The sequence below is a fragment of the Diabrotica virgifera genome, chromosome 1 (assembly GCF_917563875.1).
Source record: "Diabrotica virgifera virgifera chromosome 1, PGI_DIABVI_V3a".
NCBI lineage: Eukaryota > Metazoa > Arthropoda > Insecta > Coleoptera > Chrysomelidae > Diabrotica > Diabrotica virgifera.
Genome location: NC_065443.1, coordinates 210,926,803 through 210,948,061, shown reverse-complemented (window position 1 = coordinate 210,948,061; position 21,259 = coordinate 210,926,803). Strand labels below are relative to the sequence as shown.

The window sequence follows — 21,259 nt, the reverse complement described above, 5'->3', positions numbered from 1 at the left end:
ATAATTACAGCTAAAATAAATAAATTGGTCCTAAATCGTTGTTTCGTTATTCAGCTAATTTTTACGCAACAATTTCCGTCCTTTTTCGTGCTGGAGCAATTCACCGAAAGCGTAATTGATTCGTCTTCGTTACTGACCTGCTGCGTCATATTTCATTTACCAAAACTAAGAAGATTTCTCGTTGGCGGCCCAGGCCGCGAGCGGCTGATAGGAACGCTGTAAATAGATCGAGACAACCGAAGGGAGAATCCTCTCGGGATCCTCGGGATTCTGGATACTATCGCGTACGGAGGAATGAGATGTGGAGGGGCGGCAGCATCCGCACCGAACGGGGGAAGGACCCGATCGGCTCCGTCACCGCCCCCCGTATTGATCCCATAGTTCGCAGCCGACGGTCTGGATGGCCCTACGTACACCGCCAGGTGGATGAGGGACTCAAAGGGGATGGGCGAGGTTAATGTGATTATTATTAGAAACTACAGAAATGCTCATGTAATGTGAAAATATAGCTAAAATTATATTATAAGTTTTATTCTCATCTGATCTCAAGTAATACTTTATTTTATTAAAAAAAAATAAATAAAAATTCATTTTTAAACGTTTTGAATATGTTTCATATAATACTATCTTTAGATAATAATATTAATTGTTTTGACTATAACACAAAAGCAAGTTTTTACATTGTAATGTAGTTAAGAATTTTAAAAGTCCGCAAAGTACCAAAACATTACAAATTTCATCCCTACAAAATAGACTTGGTACAGAAAATAGTTTGTACCTAGATATACCAGTTTGTGAGATTATGTGTGACTCACTACAGTGTGAGATTATGACTGGGAAAATAAGTATGTATACTGCATTCGCTCAGCCGAGATTTATTTTGACACATTCGGAATAATAAACATACAACACAAAAATTCCTACCTCACACTATTAACTGCTCAAATCAACTTAATCTTTCATTAAAAAAAGAAGAATCATTAAAAATAGTGGGAGTATATACTAAACTTATAAAATTTTGTGGAATTTATTTCTACAAAATATTTTTACTTTGTACAATAAATAATTATCTCATTTATACATTATAATGGTGTAAATAACAAATGAATATTATGCTCAAGTTTGACAATATGAAACATTTTACGCAATTTAATTATTTAATCTAACATAGTCTAGCTAATTGGTTCTCAGCCATAAATTCCACAGAAAAAAATAGTGTAAATAAGCTATAATTTATTGATTGGCGTAAGGTTTATGTTATTTATGTCTGTTAATTATTAATAATTTTGGATATGAGCAGGTATGTTTGGTTGTGTAGTAATTACCAGTCACGTCTAGCAACCTAACTTCCCAAAAAATAAATTATCAACGTCACTAGACAGTTGTGTCTCAGATTAGCGAATCGACTTTTGTAATCCAAATTCTTTATTTAATATTTGTTTTTCGGATGAATGTCCTTTTTTCCTATCCGATTCTCGGACACACAAAACACATAAAGACGACAGAAAAAAGAAAACCACTGGACTAAAGCGCCTCGCGTTCTCTTGGACTTCACACGGAGAAGACGTCAAGTGGGAATCTCCTTTCCCAAGACTCTCACATAACAAGCATTATTATGATAGTAGCTTCTTATAGAGCATCATCCATGTTTTGTTTTTCCATTTTGCTTTAGGAATTGTTTTTCCAACAAGACGGCGCACTGCCGTATTATAGCATAAACATAAGGTGATACATTAATGAGCGGTTTCCTGGGCAATGGATTGGACGAAGACCAAGATTATTTAATGACCACCAAGATCTCCCGATTTAACAGCACTGGACTTGTTCCTGAGGGTATTTAAAAACCAAGATTTATAATACTCTTCCTGTTTTATTAAAAGAACTAAGTTCACGAATAGTGCATGAATTTAGTCTAGTAATCCATGAAATGTTTCAAAATGTTTGTCGTAGTTTCAAACAGAGACTTTATAATTGTAATCAATTACTTTTAATGGGAAATAAGCCACAATTTTACCAAAAAAATGATTTTATTAACGTTTCGAAGCCCAAATCGGGTTTCGTTGTCAAAATACAAAATACTACTAAAATAAACAAAAATGTTATTGCTAAGTAAAAAAATTCTTCTAATAATTTATTTAATCTGACTCATTTATATTGGCAATTCAGACGTATATTATACATTTTAAAGTAGAAGACTTTAAAATGATACCACCAATATTTATGAGTTGCATTCCTGGGACGACTTTACTAAAAGATAGTTCATTCGATTACATGAAATCAATCCCAACTCAAGAATATCCGTCACAAAAAAATCATAGCATGTGATCTGTCTTTAAAAAGACAACCAAATGTAACGATGACAGTAAAATTCTCGCGTTAGAGATTCCACAGTAAATCGCAAGGGAAAACCAGGAAAAAACCTCGTGATACTATCCCGACATCGTAAGTATTTGGTCTTAGGTTTAATTTACTTTCAAGAAACTAATAAAAAATTCTGACTTTAATATGTTTAAATTATAAATAATATTAATAATACATAGATATACAATGAGTAATACTAAAATATAAAATTTGTATTAACTTAATATGTTATTGACTTTTTGGTAAAATTGTGGCTTATTTCCCATTAAAAGTAATTGATTATAAAAAATGCCACAAGAAAATAGCTTCAGAACAACTTTATAATTGTATTGGAATTGGTGGACATAATTTTGAAAATTTAATTAATAATTGTAGCTTATGGTATGGTTATGAATTTATTAATTTAAAATTTAGTTTATTTTATTTACGTTCCATTTAATACAGTTTCATAGTGATGTTACCAATTTCGTCTTAATGTATTGTTTGACATGACGGCAAAAATTTAGATTGACTGAAATCATGAATACTCCAGCAAAATACCTGACTAATCATGTGCCACACATGGTATATTCACTATTATCCTTATCGTTAAAAGATGTCCCCTTTAGAATAAACATCGATTTGTTTAGCATTTACACAAAATGCAATAAATATTGCCAAATATCAGAGTGGACTCTTCGAGCCCAATGTCTGAGCCATAATACACAACTAAAAAGCGTATTTAATTAGTATGAATGGAAGATACTAGAACAAATAGACATATAATGACGAAAAATGTGCTTTAGTCAGATAGTAAAAAAAAATTAAAAATAAAAATAAAAATACTACACAGAACAGTAAATAATACGACCAAAAACAATCAAGGAATAAATGTATGATAATAGTATGCAAAATAGCGAAGATTACTCAATAGATCATGGGTAGTAAAAAAGTAGAATCAACAAATAGTTTTGTTCATATTTACCATACGTTCAACACCATACATTTCGCATGCAAAATTTTACAGATCCAAACCTGCCATTCTATATTACGATTGCACTTATAAACTTTCATATTTATATGCGTAGGTATATTAGTTATGGCAATGATACTCAAGAATAGATGGAAATAGGACCCACAAGTAGAAAAGATCACAAATGAGAAAAAGGTATATAAAGGAGATCAGAATAGTTTCATGAATATTTTCGTCATTCATGTATGTACACTCACCGTCACAAAATTCCGCCACCCAAAATTTTTGAGAAAGTTTGACAATCTATAACTTTATTATTTGTACTCCGATTTTCAAGATTCTTGCATCAGTTTGTAGGTACATATATTGGTGTCGTTTGTTATTATTACGGTAACAAAATTTTTTTGCTTAGATGGCATTATACGGGGGTGAATGGAAACGTTGTTATTTCTCCTAACTTTAAAAAATTCTGTGGAAAAATTGGAGGGCTGATTTTGTTACATACTCCTTTTGTATTATCCTGGAGATATCCCTAAGATTTTGTTTTTTGAATTATCTGAATATCTCTTTTCATTTAAAATCAGATAATATCAAACCCACTAAAATTAACAAAACAAAACAAAATTAACAATAACACAAAACAATTCAATAGCGGGTATGTCCACCTCTTGCAGCAACGACTGCTCGCAATCTGTTTAGTGGCGCAGAATCGCAGTGACGCAGTGGGATCGAATAAAGATGTGTTATCCTTGCCTGGGGAATAGCTCGATATTCCTCTACCAGGGACATAACTGTACCATTCTGGAGGTCTAGGATGACGGCGAATGCCTTTTGTAATTGATTCCATAAGAGCTCAATAGGATTGAGATCTGGGCTGCATGCGGGCCATTCTAATCTTATCAATCCAAGCTCTATTTTATTAGTCAATCAGTGTTTTTATTTACAAAAAATGGTACAGCTGTTCCCAGAAAAGAGATATTCGGTAAATTCAAAAAACAAAATTTTAGTGATGCCTCCGGGATAATATGACAGGACTATGAAACAAAATCAGCTATTCCATTTTTCCACAGAATTTTTTACAGTTAGGAGAAAATACAACGCTTCCATTCACCCCCGTATAATGACATCCAAGCAAAAAATATTTGTTACCGGAATAATAACAAACGACATGAAAACATGTGCCTACAAACTGATGAAAGAATCTTGAAAATCGGAGTACAAATAATAAAGTTATACATTGTCAAACTTAATCAAAAATTTTGGGTAGCGGAATTTTGTGCCGGTGAGTGTATATATATTTTAACTCTTTTAATGACAATATAAATATGAACACGATCTATTTTATAATGGCTACAATATATAACAATTTCGAATACCAAAAAAAACAAATCTTTTCCCAAATACCGCGAATTTTAGCTCTTCCCTCATAGATGGCGCTCATAAAACAAAAAATCGGAAACCCTATCACAAAACGAAAAACGAATGCATCTCATGTCTCATTTTCCACTTAAAATAATAAAAATAATAATACTATTGAATATGCAAATGCATCAAAATATCTGAAATTATTTTAAAACATGTTATCTAAAACAGATCGATATCCAGAAATATCCTTTATTAGGTATACAGAAATCTTCTGAAACCTTTATAGTATAGAATCAATAGTTCGCTGTTTTTATAAACTTTCTCTACTGACCAAGAGATGGCGCGGCAATTTTGATGTAATAGGTGGGTGTTCATATTTTCATAAAATAATGAGTCGATAATTATTCGCTGTTCTTTATAAACTTTATCTATTGGCCAAAAGATGGCACGGCAATTTTGATATGATAGGTGAGTTAATATTTCCATAAAATATTATTTTCTCAATATCATTAATAGTTTTTAGTAAAATAACAAAGACTTACCGATGCTACTACTCCTCCAACGATGGCAGCATTTCGTTTGTGTTTTCCTGACGACTTATACCTAGTGAACAGCTTCCTACCAACCCAAACTGGAATGCCTACAAAGTAAATGATAAAAATATTTCAATTTTCCATTTTCTTGTAAATTTAACAAATATAAATTGGCTCATAGAAGATAGGAAAATGTTTGATCAGATTTGTTTTGTATTTTGTTTGTATTTATTTTGTATTGAATTATTAAACCACAAAAAATCAGGAAAGTGATATTGGGCTATAACGAAAATGAAAAAGTAAAAACAGCAAAAGCGTACCCACACACTTAAAAGAATATATTTATAAAAAAAATCTAGAAACCTACCATTGGGATTTCTAACATACTTTGTCAATGTCAATTATCAGTAGTAATTGCACAAGAGCTCTAAAATTATTGAATTTTTCCCGAGTGACACTTTGGCAGTTTTAATTTCACGAGCCGAAGGCGAGTAAAATTATGTCAAAAGTGTCACGAGGCAAAAATTCTATATTAATTTTAGAAATCGAGTGCAATTTGTTGCGATTATTTCATGAATAAAACTGTTCAAAACCAAAATTTTATTGTAATTTATTTATGTAAGTACAAATTAGTACAATTAAACACACAGTTGTTATAAATATTTGACGGTTGAAAGTCATCACTTTTATAATTTTTAAAACAATTGTCATTAATTGTCACTGAATGTATTTTTTCATAGCAACGAAGGGCATCTGACGTAATATACTTGACAACGGGAAATTATCAAAAATTATCGGGTATAATATCACAAGAGAGTGAGAATAAATTGAAAATAATGCGATAGTTTTTCGAAAATTTGTTGTCTGGCAATAGATACGAGAGCCCGCAGGGCTCGAGTGGCTATTGCCCAATGACAACAAATTTGAGTAAAAATGAAGCATTATTTTCTTATTTATTCTTACTGTCGTGTGATATTCGTAAGATTATTTTTTAATACGTATATTATGGATATTTTCTTAAATGTGACAGTTGTCAAAACTAGGAAACTGGTTGCCATTAAACAGAAACAATCTACTTAAAAAAATTATATCGGTAATTTTCTACAGTAGATAATTCTCAGTATAATTTTAATCTGATTGGACAGAATTAAATACGTGATCAAATATCTTACTATACGATTGGAAGTTAAAATCATCAAAAAATAATCAGTTTAATTTTTATTTCTGTAGCTTTCTATTGGTCAGAATCTCCTATGAATGAAATAATCTGCGTAATATTGCAATTTAGAATGAATTATGCCCAAATATCATATTATGCATCTTCCCTCCGCAAAATACTTACGATATCAGACTTGATACAAGACTGCTGGAAAGTCCATATTAAAAAGAAAAAGAAAGAACTCGGTATCCGTTACAAGAAAATGTATTGGCTGATGTAAAGAAATTCAGCATTGTCGATACATAACAAACAACTGTTATACATACAAACAAATACTGAGAACAGTATGGACGTATGGTTGCCAACTCTGGAACTGTGTCAATTCAAGAAATATCCACATTGTTCAGAGATCCCAGAATAAAGATTCTTAGTTCATAATGTATTTTGTTAACTGAACTACAAAATTGATCGAAATGAATTAGAGAATTAGATGGGTTGATCTCGTGTTGTCACGTAGTGAAATAAATACAAAAATTGCTCTGTATGTTCCATTTGAAATCTTCTTCTTCTTCAACCTATGTTCGTTCACTGCTGGACATAGGCATCTTTCATTTGCTTCCATCGATTTCTACTCTTGGCAATTCTCATCCACTGCTTGCCCGTGACTTGTTTGATATCATCTGTCCACCTCATTTGCGGTCTGCCTACTCCTCGCCTGTTCTCTCTTGTCCTCCAGTTTGTTAACCTCTGTGTCCATTTTCCATTTGAAATAATAGCATTAAATTCAATGTTAAACCATACATGTTCACTTCTTCGACATTTACGTTGAGACAAACAAGAGTAGTTACGCTAAAAAAATTTATAGTATGCTTACCTATAACCATAGCTGGAACTGTGATTCCTGCCACCAGAGCAATGCCTACAGGTGCCCCCACTAACGTACCTAATTGCCAAAGGATTTTTTTCTTTCTTGACCAGGGTTTCTTACCCCAAAAAGTACAACCAGACGGACTGAAATAAAAAAAAACGGTTAAAAAATAATCAGGCAATAAGAGAATTATTATTTTCATCCTGTTTATTGGTTATATACCAGTAATCTTATGATATTAATTAATATATTGATAATTGATTAATAGATATCTCACATTGATAATTTCTAGTAAACGGCTTCTACTGAATATACAATATCCATTAGCCTCTTTTTTTTTATTAAGTACCAGTCTTTATTTTTGTTCGTAGTTTCCTTGATTTTTAGTTAGTTCCAACATTATGCATGTCAACAATTTGCTTGGAAACGCTTTAGAAAGCCTATTATCCGTTTCGGAGACACGTTTGTTACTTGGTCAGCTTCTATGAAGACAGGCTCAAGGTTACTGACATTGGTGAACAATAATTGTTCTCCTGTTGCTCTATCTACTTTAAGGATATGCTATTTCAGTGAGCAGTGTCGCTTAAGAACATCTGTGATTAGTACGTTTGTGTTTTATGAAGCTTTAACAGTATTTTTACGTAGCGAGCAGACGGTTTTTGTTTGCTTTGATTTGGAATACTGCCCCCGAAAAAAAATTAGTTCTTCCCATTTTTGGACATCTTCCGTTATCATGTTTTTGATACATCACAGAATCGGTCTGGTCTGATAAAATCATCTTCTTTCTAACATTGAAACGGTTCAAAAGAACTCAATCAATTTGCCTCATCCAGAAACCAAAAATTGTAAATGTCATTGTTACATATTTTTGTCTCACCCTGTAGATATAAGAATATCGCTTCATATGCTAAGTAAATTAATTGAATTTATCTTTGTTACAAAAAAATACGTGAGAATTTGTAGTTTATCCGTCTGGTTAAAAGAAAGACGTTATATTATTTTGTAGACATATCTACATTCGGTTTTCAGTGTTTATATTATCGCTCGAAAATTGAACTTATAACAGTCAGTTTGTGATGTAAAAAAGAGTTACATTGTACTTAATGATCGTTTTGGCTCCATGGATCTACGAATTTAGATACGCAAAACGTGCTGCTTTGAGTATTAAAAAGCGCCGGTGTAGGAGTGTGCACTCAGCAATATCTTTCCCGAGAACTGTAGAACGAAGCGAGTTTTGCTGACTTTACAAACTAATTTTGGATGGTTCCCTACTATGTAGGTTGGGCTTAAAACATGTTTTGTTTTTCTATTGATCAAAAAGTGTAGGAAGCTTAGTTATTTTTTTATTAGTCAATGATGAAAGAAGGAAGGATTAAACTTTTTTCTTATTGGTTGATTGGATGAGTAGGGTAGAATGAGAAATGGAGTGGGTTCTTGGAAGGAAGCGGTTTGGTTTAGGAGATCGATTCAAGTTGTGAGATTAAAGAATTCAAGTTTGGGCTTTCAAAGAGAGAGGTTTAGAGTTCAAGAAAAGCTTGTTCCAGCCTCGGCAGGAGCCGCCACGGCGCGGTTTCTGAAGAGTTTAGTTTTCTGAGAAAGTTAAGTTAGAAGATTAAGTTCCGACATAGTTCTTAATCAAGTTTTTAAGTTCCTGAAAATGTAGTGCTAGAAACTGTTCTCCTTTCGTGACTTCCTAGTCACAAGCCAAATGCCGCTATTAGGCAAAGAGCCAGTTTATTTTAGTGTGTAATATACTAAGTTTTTTTGAAAGCAGTCATGGATAAAGTAATGCATTAGGTGTCAATATTAATAATAAATAGTTCAAGAAGTTAATTAGAAGTTATTTAAATATTTTAAAAAGTCAATATGAGCAGATTTGGAAGTTTATTTAGTTTTGCTGAAATTTTTCATAAAAATAAACATTTTTGTACTATTCTTTATCTAAATTCAGTGAAAAGTGCGTGCTTTGGACATTCACAACGTGAAGAATAAGGACAGGACTATATGACAAGGTATTGTTTGTAAACCTTTTTATTGTTTTGTAAACAGAATCTCTTATATTGTCTACAAGAGATCCATCATTTCATTTTTTTATTTCAATTTTAATTAAAAGTTGATTCATTTTATATTTTTTTTGATTGATAATATTATTATCTTATCCCTTTCTCTTGTTCATAAGTGAGAAATCAACATGAGAACACTAAGGTAGGTCATGATATATTTATATTTACGTAAATGTGTTTGTATCTTATGATAACTATATATTTTTATTAACTTGTTACTTTAATTTTTTTTTTAAGTTTTAAGATTGTTTTGTCTTTCATTTTCTTTTAATTATGGCGCTCCTCGAGCAATTGAGTTTCTATTATATTTAAAATCTATTAAGAATCCACACCCCTAGATCTCTGAAGACTTAGAGCTACCGAGGTACTCCGTAAGGTTACGTAGCATCAACTATATTTTTATGTTTGTTTAATTTGTCGAGTTACATTTCGATCCATGCAACGAAGACTATTTATTGTAACTCAATTTTGGTTGAACTGAGATAATCGCGTTTGAAAATTTTTCGCAAAGAGATCGCTCTAAGAAATGACGATATCTTTGGAAGAAATACGCCTTACAACCTGATATTTCTGGTATATTATATGTAAAGGGTTTTAAAGGGTTTCACAGTTCAAACATAACAAAAATCACATTTTTTGCTAAATTTTGTAGACTATAATGTATACTATAGTTTTCGTCGAAGCAATTAAGGAAAAAAACATACTTACTCTATACTTAGTAACAGTAAATGACGTTATCTTTGGAAGAAATACGTCTTACAAATTTAAATTTCTGTTATATTACGTATATAAAGGGTTTTAAGGGATTTCACATATCAAACATAACAAAAAATAGGTTTTTTTCTAAATTTTGTAGACACTATAGTTTTCGTCGAAACAGTTAACGAAAATAGTTATTTTCCTAACAAGTGCAGAAAGTCATACTTTTCCGCACGCGACTGCAGTTTGCCGAAAGACGCGAAGCGGGAGTTCGGCAAGCAGTCGAGTGCGGAAAAGTATGACTTTCTGCAAGCGTTAGGAACAATATTTTTTCTACGAGTCTTTAAAAAATGACCAAATCTTAATCAATTAATTTAATTAATATGAAAATACATACACAAATTAATTCTTTGACAAGGTTGTCAAAACCAAACTTTCAGCATAATTGGTTAGCACGACGACGATCTTGGTTTCCATGACGACGATTCAAAACCACTGTTATTGTCTACTGATTTGACTTTCGAATATTATGTCAAAATTATTTTATTTCATCGAATTCTCGTGTTAATTTCATTAATACATGAACACAATAAGATATATTTGAAGTAAATTAGTAAATAATATCTAAATATTAGTTTATTGCATGTATTATAATTACTTAAAGGCCATATTAACATATCTAAATTAACACGCGTGCGGAAAAGTAAAATGCGTGCGGAAAAGTAAAACTTTCTAAACTAAAACGCGTGCGCGAAAGTAGACATTTTTGCACGCTCGTAGAAAAAATACTTATTATTTTAGACTAGACTTACTAGTAACAGATTTATTGAAGCAAAGCAGTACTATTTAAAAAATTATAATAAAACACATTTCTATAGTTAATCGGAATAACTAAAATTAGAGTCTTACTAGAGAAAACTATAGTAAGTCAAACAGTTTGTCTCAAACTTGCAATAGCTTTCGCTGTTTCTTGTAATGAAGACTTGTAACTCAACTTACTATGGTTTTCGCCTGCAGGAGTGTGGGTCAGTAAACTTACTATATACATGCAAATGCTTTACTGGTTGCCTTAAAATTCATACCTGATTTACCATACTTTTCTACAAAATAAAGCTTAAAAAGAAGAATAATACCATAATAGTAAGTCAAATGTAACGTTTGAGTTACTGTAGTCTTCGTTGCATGGGTCGATTTTATCTTTTTTTGCCTTTGTTATCCACGCTGGGGCTGTTATACAAAAATGGCTTCCAGCGTCGAGGCTTTGACATTTGACGTGTTAATGTTACAACATCAACAATCAAGACATCAACAATCTCGTTACAAGTAATTCATTTATGCCCTGGCATACATAACAAGTTATTTTGTTGTGTTCGCCAGTTGTTTACGGTACTGTTTGGAAATCCAAGCTTTTGCGAACTGATTAGTTGTAGACTTCAGAGTATTCAGTGCAGCTTGGTTGTGAAAGACAATAAATATGTTGGCAAAAATCAAACGTTTCTTTAGGCACTCTTTCACCGTCAATTATTTACAAAATTAGTTGCAGCTCTTAATATCAAACAAACTAGAGAGTTTGCTAGTATCGTTGCTATTTCTTTTTAAGCTCTTTTTAATGCACGCTAGAAGTAATGGTAGACAATCAATACATTCCAAAATTAGTTGCAGCTCTAAACAAGCAGGACAGCCTATGGTTGTTATTCATATTGTTGCTAGCTATTCATTTTAAGTTCTTTTAATGCACGTGACAAGTAATGTCAACAAAAATTAGCTGTAGCTAATTAATTCAAAACAATTTATGACAGCCTAGGGCTAGTACCGTTGCTATTCATTTTAAGCTCTGTTTAATGCATTTGGAATATCGCGGCTCTTTCTAGAGATCATTATATAGTGAGAAAGATGTTATAGAAACAAAATTTAAAAATTATAAAACAGTAAAAAATTATTGCTTCCATATTGGCGTGCATTATTTAGGTAGTAAACGAAACTTAACACATTCGCGGATACGCTTCACAAATAGACACATCTTCTTATGGAGTAAGTGTCTGCATATGCAGTCGTGCCCGTGAATGTGTTAAATCAAAACGCGAATAGTGACTATCCAGGGCTTGATAAGATTTTTATAAACTTATAATATTGTCTGTTTATCATAACACTTTCTTAATTCCACTTGAACCAGCAACATAAATCATACAGTCCACGAACTCTGAAATTACATTAATAATTTCATATAGATATACATTCCTTTATTGTACAAAAATATACTCATTTTGTTTCTCTTACACTTGTTGTTTCTTACCTAAGGAAGTGAAGATCATTGATCTCTTTCATACACAGCCAACAAAATTCTGCGCCACAAACTGCGCACATCATATGATTACATGAACCATCGTCCATTTTAACTATCAACACCTGACAACGAGGACATGGTTTTATATCATCTCCTGAAACAAACAAGGAAATCATAAATATATGAAAAACACTGGAAATATAAATGTTTTGTTCGGTTTTTTGGGTTGCACTAACTATACACCAGAAACGTGAACTATACAGAAACGTGGACGATAACAAAAAGCAATGGAGAAAGGTTAGGCTGTTTTAAACGTAAATTCTCAGACATATCTATAAAGGCGTGCAGAAAAACGGATTATGGTGTAGATGCTATAATTTTAAGCTTTACCACCTTTATAGTGAGCCTATACTAAATTTAAAATAAAGATCCAGTAGAAATAAACAATCCAAGACACGTTAAATGCTATTAGGAGCACTCTCGAATCATAATTTACAATGTATAAACTTTGTAAATCATGATTTGGGATTTACAATGTATACATATACATTGTAAATTATGATTCGGGAGTGCTCCTAGTAGCATTTAACGTGTCTGGGTTTGTTTATTTCTACTGCATCTTGAATGTACATTTAGTATATTATTGGAACAACTTTGCTCTGAGGCCTGGATATTGAAGCAATTAGAGATTATGAAATTGGAAGCTTTTGAGCGTTGGTGTTATCGAAGAATGCTACCAATATCATGGGTAGACAAGATTAGCCATATTGAAGCCAAGAAACTTAAGGAACCTTAAGAAGAAGAAAGGTAATCATTTAATTGTAACCATGTAACGATGTGCCTTCCGCCCGGCGTTCTGCAGCTCGCCGGTAGGAACAGTATGCGCATCGATACCAACGCAATCCCATTAAGTTCCCCACTCAGATGGGTCCAAGGAGAGATGGGCCGCCGAGAGTGTATTTGGTTCCACTCAGTGTACTGAAATGAAAAGGAACTCAAGGCCGCCAACAGGCGGCCAGCCAATTCCCAACGGATTGAGTTGGAAGCAAGCGACAGTGATGCGACGGATTGAGTCGGAACCTGCCGGGGCGAAGGAAGTATTGAAGAAATACTTCGCTGGTAACTGTGGTACCTCAGTGAGCGGTTTCTACCTGATGCGGAGTTGTATGGGTAGCTGTGTGTCGATGTTTTAATTGTGAGAACATTTGTGTATACCGGATTAAGGTATAATGGGGGCTACGAGCCTGAGTGTAGTTATTTATATATTGATTCCATATAGCGTGATTGCTTCCTGTATTTCAATAGCATTGTTATTACGTTTTTGATAATAGTAAATACAGTAGAACCCCGCAAATCCGAACCAACGGAAAGTGAAAAAAATTAAAAAATTCAAGGCAAAAACTTAAAAGCATGTTTATTATACAGAGTAAAACCAGAAAATTGAACAATGTAGATTAATAGAACTTTGACATTTAAAATTTGTTAAAAAAAATGAATACGTACTTTAATATGTAGTGCTTATAAAGGTTTTTTTATTTATAATCGGCTTCGGCATAAACCAATTAATCAGACTTACTTATAAAGGTTAAACATAAACTTACTTCGAGTCTCTCGTAGTCAAATTGAGTCCAAAAATATTGCCCACAGTCTTACGAGAACGTTTTGCGACTCAAAATCAACGACAATGAACTTTGAATTATGTACTAGTTAGGCTAACTTTCGGATAATCCGAACAGGCTGTCCCCCCAATTAGTTCGGATTTTCGGGGTTCTACTGTACATTTATATTTCTTTTACAGACGTCCGCCAAGGGGGCTTTCTTCGGGGGCGGAGCGAAGACGGAATATTATTTTAATTTATCATTTTAATTTTAGTCTGTATATAAATATCTTCAACAATATATTCTAACTTCATGTAGAATTCTGTAAGAAGTTTTTTGACATTTGTTTGAATTTTAATTTTGGTTCCTGTTAAGGCTTGGTTTTAGAGAGCTTTACTTTAAAAACCATCTTAACTGGTTACATAACTATATTTTTTTTAATAATTGAAGACACAAGTGCATGAAGGGTCTATGTGACATTTGCATGTTATTGAGAAAAATGAAGTTAAAGTTTTTATACTACAACTTTTTTACTATAAGATCTAAATAGACTAAATTTATAGGATAGGTAGTGGTAAAACTAATATATTTATTAACACTATTAAAAAAAACTTAAAAAAAATATTTAATATATATTTTTTATATATAAAAAGTGTACATAGATCCTTTATGCACTTACATTTTAAAATTTACTGTGTACATAGATCCTTTACACTCTAGTAACTTAGAAAATATTAATTTTAAAACGTGCTTGGCTTGTTTGAAAGATTTTTAGGTTAAACAACTTTTAACATAAAAAACATGTTTTGAAAAATTTGTCACATAGACCCTTCATGCACTTGTGTCTTCAATTAATAGAGAACAAGAAAACGAAACATATTTATCTTCAACTACATATACTTACTGTAAATGTTATGTTTATATGGAATTAACCATAGTTAGGTTGTAATGACAATTACATATTTTACCTAAAAATACTTAACGTTTCGATTTCCACTTCGGATATCATTCTCAAAAGATTAATGAAGGAATGTGATAAAAAAAGGTTGTATATGAAGGGTACACGGAAATAACCGGCTAAGTCACAGATTAACCGTTTTGAGTTATTGGATTTTTTAACTTTTAGTCCGTTGTATCTTTGTTGCTAGCTCGAATCTTAGACTTCTAACAAAAAAACTATAAAAGAAGGTATATTTTTCACATTCTGTGAATAGTTTAACCTTGCTATTATAATTCCAGTCCAATTTGCTATTAGAATTCAACATTGTATCTTAAAGGGTAGTGACTTAGCTGCCTTTTCCCCTGTTCAATAACAAAAAACAATTGTTTTTTTTTTTCAATTCCGCCATTTTTCAAAGATTTAAGTAAGTACTCGATTTGGCTTTTTGTATACCATGCAAGGCTATAAATTCTTGACGACACACATTTTTCTCGAATACGATATTATTTTCATTGGAGTATCTCACCTTGTATGTAACAATACAATCTCTCAAAGTTGCTTCATTTTCATGTTTCCTAGGGCGTCTCGTTTCCACCGGTACAATGCTTATCAGCCCACACAAATACAGATTGTGTTCATTAACAGAGGTTAAATTATTAAATTCTCTTAAAATTTGTTGTTTTGAAGCCTGCAGAATTTTAGCAAAGCAATTTAATCGCTTGCAGGAACACTCCGTCCCGAACTCATGGCTCTGTAGACATCTAGGTTTCGGCCATATATTGGCTTTTTCTTAGAACTTCGTACAACATGTTGCACAACATGTTCATTTTCACCCTCAGTTTCACTTACATCCATTTTTAGTCAACTTTAATATATTTTTAACACCAAACTACTATACCAAACAACTGCGGAAAGCACTCAAAAGTAAACACTACCTAACACAAAATGAGCGGTGTTATGACTGACCGTCTGATTGATGTCGAAATAAGAAAGTCATCGCGTCTCAATGTTTTCGACTTAGCTCGTTGTTTTCCTGTACCGCGTGGACTTAGTTTATTTTTGTCGTGTATGGGCATATATTTATGGACTTTTCTCGTGACTTGTCTTGATATTGCCTTGTTTAATGGTTTGAGAAGATGCAAACTGGAACTTATTACAAGATGTCATAAAAAATGCAATTTCGACAAAAATGGACTTAGCCGGTTTTTCCCGTGTACCCTTCATACACCCGCTAAATGTTGTTGGAGGTTTTTTAACACATTCTTTCATTAATCTTTTGAGAACGATTTCCGAGTGGAAATCGAAACGTCAAATATTTTTTAGGTACACATGTAATTGGCATTACAACCTAACTGTGGCTAGTCCCATATAAACATAACATTTAGCTTAAACATGCTACAAGTCAACAGTTTTAGAACGCTAATATACTTACTATGTTGCGAATCCTGACTATAACTAATCGACGATGATCGGATATTGGGTGATCTCTGAGCTCTGGCGGCGTCACAGGTTTGGTTAGGGTGCCATTCAGCTTTGCAGTGGTAACAGAAGTATGAGTCGCATCCAGGACGCTCGCATTTCAGCTTGGGACAGCTGGCGCACTCGCTGGCTATGACTGCGAAACAGCAATCAGGGGCGGGGCACCATCGCGTGTCGGGATCCACAGCCAACACACGGCGTACCATGAAATCTTCGTACTTCTCGAAGAGGGCAGGGTTATCCAAGACATCACGAATTTCTAAAAAACAACGAAAATAATAATTAACACCATTATTCCATTAATAACATTATTCCATTAATCCGTTATACAACTATTAATAATGTAAGTCAAAAGGTGTAAGTCAAGTTCTCCCTAAAAATGTAACACCAAAGAATACAGCAACGAGAATCTTGTTTGTATTTATGAATATAATACTTATATTTATTATGAACAATAAAGAGGATTTATTTATTTTTAATGGCTCCTCATTTTTCTGCAACTATTTTCACAAACATCGTATTATCTCATTTCAAACATTTATTGACTAACACCGATTGACTTCTGAGACATTATATATCAACCATAGTTTACTGACTTTTACATGTACGAGGATGTATTGATCTACGTGGACCGGTTATGTGAATAAAGAAAATATGTACTGCATTATACGAATAACTTAGAAGTGTCACTATAAAGTTTCATGTCAAAAGTCAAAGCAGAGTTGTGCAATAAGATTTGAAAAATAAAAAGGATGCCGAAATTGTGAAATTTGAAAAATTGGAATATTGAGCCACCACGAGGTACCAGTTGAAGTCGTTAAGAGGTAAGCAGAATTTCCAAAATATAAAATTAAAATAAGAACTCCATTTTTAAAATTCATTACTCCATTAAAATTAAGTTGCAATGCGAAGGAAAAACCGTCTTATTTTTCACTTAGAATAGGGAGCGCAAACCAGCACTCTAAATCGACGATTTTCGACTCTATTTGGAGTCATCATCAGAGAGGTGTAGGTTTGCTGCTCTCTGCCCGAAGCGACAAAACTACGAAAGCTTATCCCCGCATTGCAACTGACGTTTATGGAGTAAGTGACTAGCGTCATCTGGCAACTGAAAGGCAAAGTTTTCAACCTAATAGAAACATTAATAATATTGAAAAATATTAAAAATATTACTAAAAGATTTTTAATTGAAAACCTATTGGTCCATTTCCCTGGTAACACCTCCTTGGCTTCTAAAAATTGCCAGATGGATGCTGAAGCGAAGAAGACAAGAGGGAATTCAAAAACTTACAATTCATGCCCCGTCTGTTCAGCTGGTAAATTCCAACTGAAAATGGACCTAGCTACTCAAAGGAGTAAAGACCAATATAAAAATAAAATAAAAATTCCATTTTTATTCAGTTGCAATCCGAAGGCAAAACCGTCTTTCGTAGTTTTGTCACTTCGGGCAAAGAGCAGCAAACCTACGTCTCTCTGATGATGACTCCAAATAGAGTCGAAAATCGTCGATTTAGAGTGCTGGTTTGCGCTCTCTGTTCTAAGTGAAAACTAAGACAGATTTGCCTTCGCATTGCAACTGAATAAAAATGGTATACATTTTTATTTCATTTTATATTGGTTTTACTCCTTTGAGTAACTAGGTTCATTTTCCGTTGGAATTTACCAGCTGAACAGACGGAGTCGTGAATTGTAACTTTTTTGAATTCTCTCTTGTCTTCTTCGCTTCAGCATCCATCTGACTTGCAATTTTTAGAAGACATGGAAGTGTTACCAGGAAAATGGTCCAATAAGTTTTCAATTAAATATCTTTTAGGAATATTTTTAATATTTTTCAATATTCTTAATATTTCTATTAGGTTGAAAACTTTAAAACTTTGACATTAAGTTACCAGATGTCGTTAGACACCTACTCCATAAACGTCAGTTGCAATGCGGGGATAAGCTCTCGGTGATTTGTCACTTGGGGCAGAGAGCAGCAAACCTACGCCTCTCTGATGATGACTCCAAATAGAGTCGAAAATCGTCTATTTAGAGTGCTGGTTTGCGCTCCCTGTTCTAAGTGAAAAATAAGACGGTTTTGCCTTCGCATTGCAACTGAATAAAAATGAAATTTTTATTTTATTTTTATATTGGTCTTTACTCCTTAGTAACTAGGAGTAACTAGGTCCATTTTCCGTTGGAATTTGCCAGCTGAACAGACGGGGTCGTGAATTGTAAGTGTTTGAATTCCCTCTTGTCTTTTTCGCTTCAGCATCCATCTGGCTTGCAATTTTTAGAAGCCATGGAGAATGGAGGTGTTACCAGGGAAATGGACCAATAAGTTTTCAATTAAAAATCTTTAAGTAATATTTTTAATATTATTAATGTTTCTATTAGGTTGAAAACTTTGCCTTTCCAAAATATGTTTATACACTTGGCGATCAACGTTCTTGATATAAAATCGTGAAGAATGGCTTGGAAGCTTCAAAAGAAGTAAATTTTCTATTGAAGATGAAGATCGATCGCAAATGCCAGTATCTGTGTCGACCCCAGTAAGTATCGATGAAGTTCATGTATAATTTTGGAGAAAGAAAACGCGGAAAGTTGTTCAAAGTTACATATTTTGTTTTTGCAGAACAATATTCCTGCACATAAATGGCATTTTGCCCTACAAACAATTGGTGATTTAAGGTTCGAATTAATTGAACAAGCCCCTTATTCATCTGGCTCCGTCCGACTATCATGTTTTCCTTTAAAACCTTTTGACTGCCAGCCACAATAAGACGTTAATATATACAGTCGGAAAAATGAAAGAATACCCATGAACGATCACATCAATCAATTATTTTGTATTTGCTGTCTTTTTCTATAAATAACAAACGTTTGTTATAGAAAAGGATAGCAAATACAAAATAAGTGATTAATGTGATCGTTCATGGGTATTCTTTCATTTTTCCGACTGTACAGGGTGTTTGATAAAGAATGGGCCATAGCTTAACCTCAGGTTCCTCAGGTTAAAATAGGCCGATTTAAGCTAACTTACCTTAGTATAAAGTTTATAATAACCGAGATACAGGGTGTCAAAGTTAAACTTTTTTTTTATTTATTATTGAATATTTCCTGACAGGTATGATATAACAACATGAAATTTGGTATGTGGGGGTTTTTTGGGTCGAGAAAACTAAATTCCCTACCAAAAATTATGTATTGCCTAGAGGGCGCCACATACGCCTTTTCAGCACTCATTTATTACGTTCAATTTTTTTTATTCCTCACTCTGTATAATTTTGACATTAAAATTTGTATTCTCCTATTAGTTTTACTTAAAAAAGGTATACTTCTTTCATCTCCCTAAACTCAACCGTTTTCGAGATAAACGCATCTTAAATCTGCGCTGCACCATCATTTTTAGCATAATATCATTGTAGTTACACCCGAAAAATAACTTAAAACCATAAAATTATCCAAAAATGTATTGCAAATTTCTTCAAATGAAATTTGCGATGCAATGACATAAATTTGAGAACTGGCACAATTATTATGGTTTTAAGTTATTTTTCGGGTGGAACTAAAATGATATTATGCTAAAAATGATGGTGTATCGCAGATTTAAAATGCGTTTATCTCGAAAACGGTTGAGTTTAGGGAGATGAAAGAAGTATACCTTTTTTAAGTAAAACTAATAGGAGAATAAAAATTTTAATATCAAAATGATACAGAGTGAGGGATAAAAAAAATTGAACGTAATAAATGAGTGCTGAAAGGCGTATGTGGCGCCCTCTGGGCAATACATAATTTTTGGTAGGGAATTTAGTTTTCTCAACCCAAAAAACCCCCACATACCAAATTTCATGTTGTTATCTCATACCTGTCAGGAAATATTCAATAATAAATAAAAAAAAAAGTTTAACTTTGACACCCTGTATCTCGGTTATTATAAACTTTGTACTAAGGTAAGTTAGCTTAAATCAGCCTATTATAACCTCAGGAACCTGAGGTTAAGCTATGGCCCATTCTTTACCAAACACCCTGTATATGCAAGTGTAATATTACACCCATAAGATGAATCACATGAAGAAAGTGGTAGTCGCATTGCCGACACATAAACGTTTGTTCAAACGCGGGAGCCGCGTTGCTGGCAGCCAACTGAAAAAGTTGAAAAAAGGTCGTAAATTTTCTTCGAACGACAGGGTGATAGAAGCTGTGGAAGCCTGGTTTGCAAAGCATGATATATATTTTTTTTTGGAAAGATCTAAAGGCCTTGCAGGTTTTTTGTAACCAATATATCCAACCTACTCTCCTCTAGAAGAGAAGATAACAGGACGAGAGAAATCAAAATAGAAAACTACACTTTTGAAAGAGCCCAACAATTTAAATATTTGGGAGTAATAGTGAATGGCCAAAACAAGAGAAGTGAAGAAGTAACGGAACGAATACTAGCAGGCAACAAAACATACTGGAGATATCATAGGCTTAAGAAGGACAAGAACTTATCCAGAAATACAAAACTGAAAATATACAGAGTTGCAATCAGACCAGTAGTTACGTACGCAGCTGAGACAATGTGCCTCACGGAAAAAGATAAAGAAAAATTGAGAAAATTCGAAAGGAAAATCCTCAGACGGATTATGGGCCCGATAAGAATGGACAACGGAGAAATGAGAAGAAGAATGAACCTTGAACTAAGAGACATAATGAAGGGAGAAGATATAGTTAGATTTATTAAAGCACAGAGGCTGAGATGGCTGGGACACATAGAGAGAAGGAAAAACGACCTACTGATTAAGAAGATCATCAGATGGAAACAAGAAACTGAAAGACCAAGGGGAAGACCCAGAGAGAGATGGGAGGACCAGCTCATGAGTGATATCAAAATTCTGGAAGTGAAAAACTGGAGGGAACTATGCACATATCGAAATGAGTGGAAGAAAATTGTAACGAAAGCCAAGTCATACAACAAACTTTGACAACATACAAG

General features: G+C 33.2%; 1 protein-coding gene across 4 annotated transcripts in view; it reads right to left on the bottom strand.

Moving 5' to 3' along the window:
- The window catches only part of LOC114346117 (E3 ubiquitin-protein ligase RNF19A-like), a 500,767-nt gene that overhangs the window by 116,533 nt on the left and 362,975 nt on the right, over positions 1-21,259 (bottom strand). For all 4 annotated transcript variants that reach the window (XM_028296926.2, XM_028296914.2, XM_028296920.2 and 1 more), the window contains 4 exons: positions 16,256-16,561; positions 12,294-12,438; positions 7,245-7,381; positions 5,221-5,318 (listed from right to left, as the gene is read on the bottom strand). In XM_028296926.2, the coding sequence (XP_028152727.1) occupies positions 5,221-5,318; positions 7,245-7,381; positions 12,294-12,438; positions 16,256-16,561 (686 nt within the window). The remainder of the gene's footprint in view (positions 1-5,220; positions 5,319-7,244; positions 7,382-12,293; positions 12,439-16,255; positions 16,562-21,259) is intronic.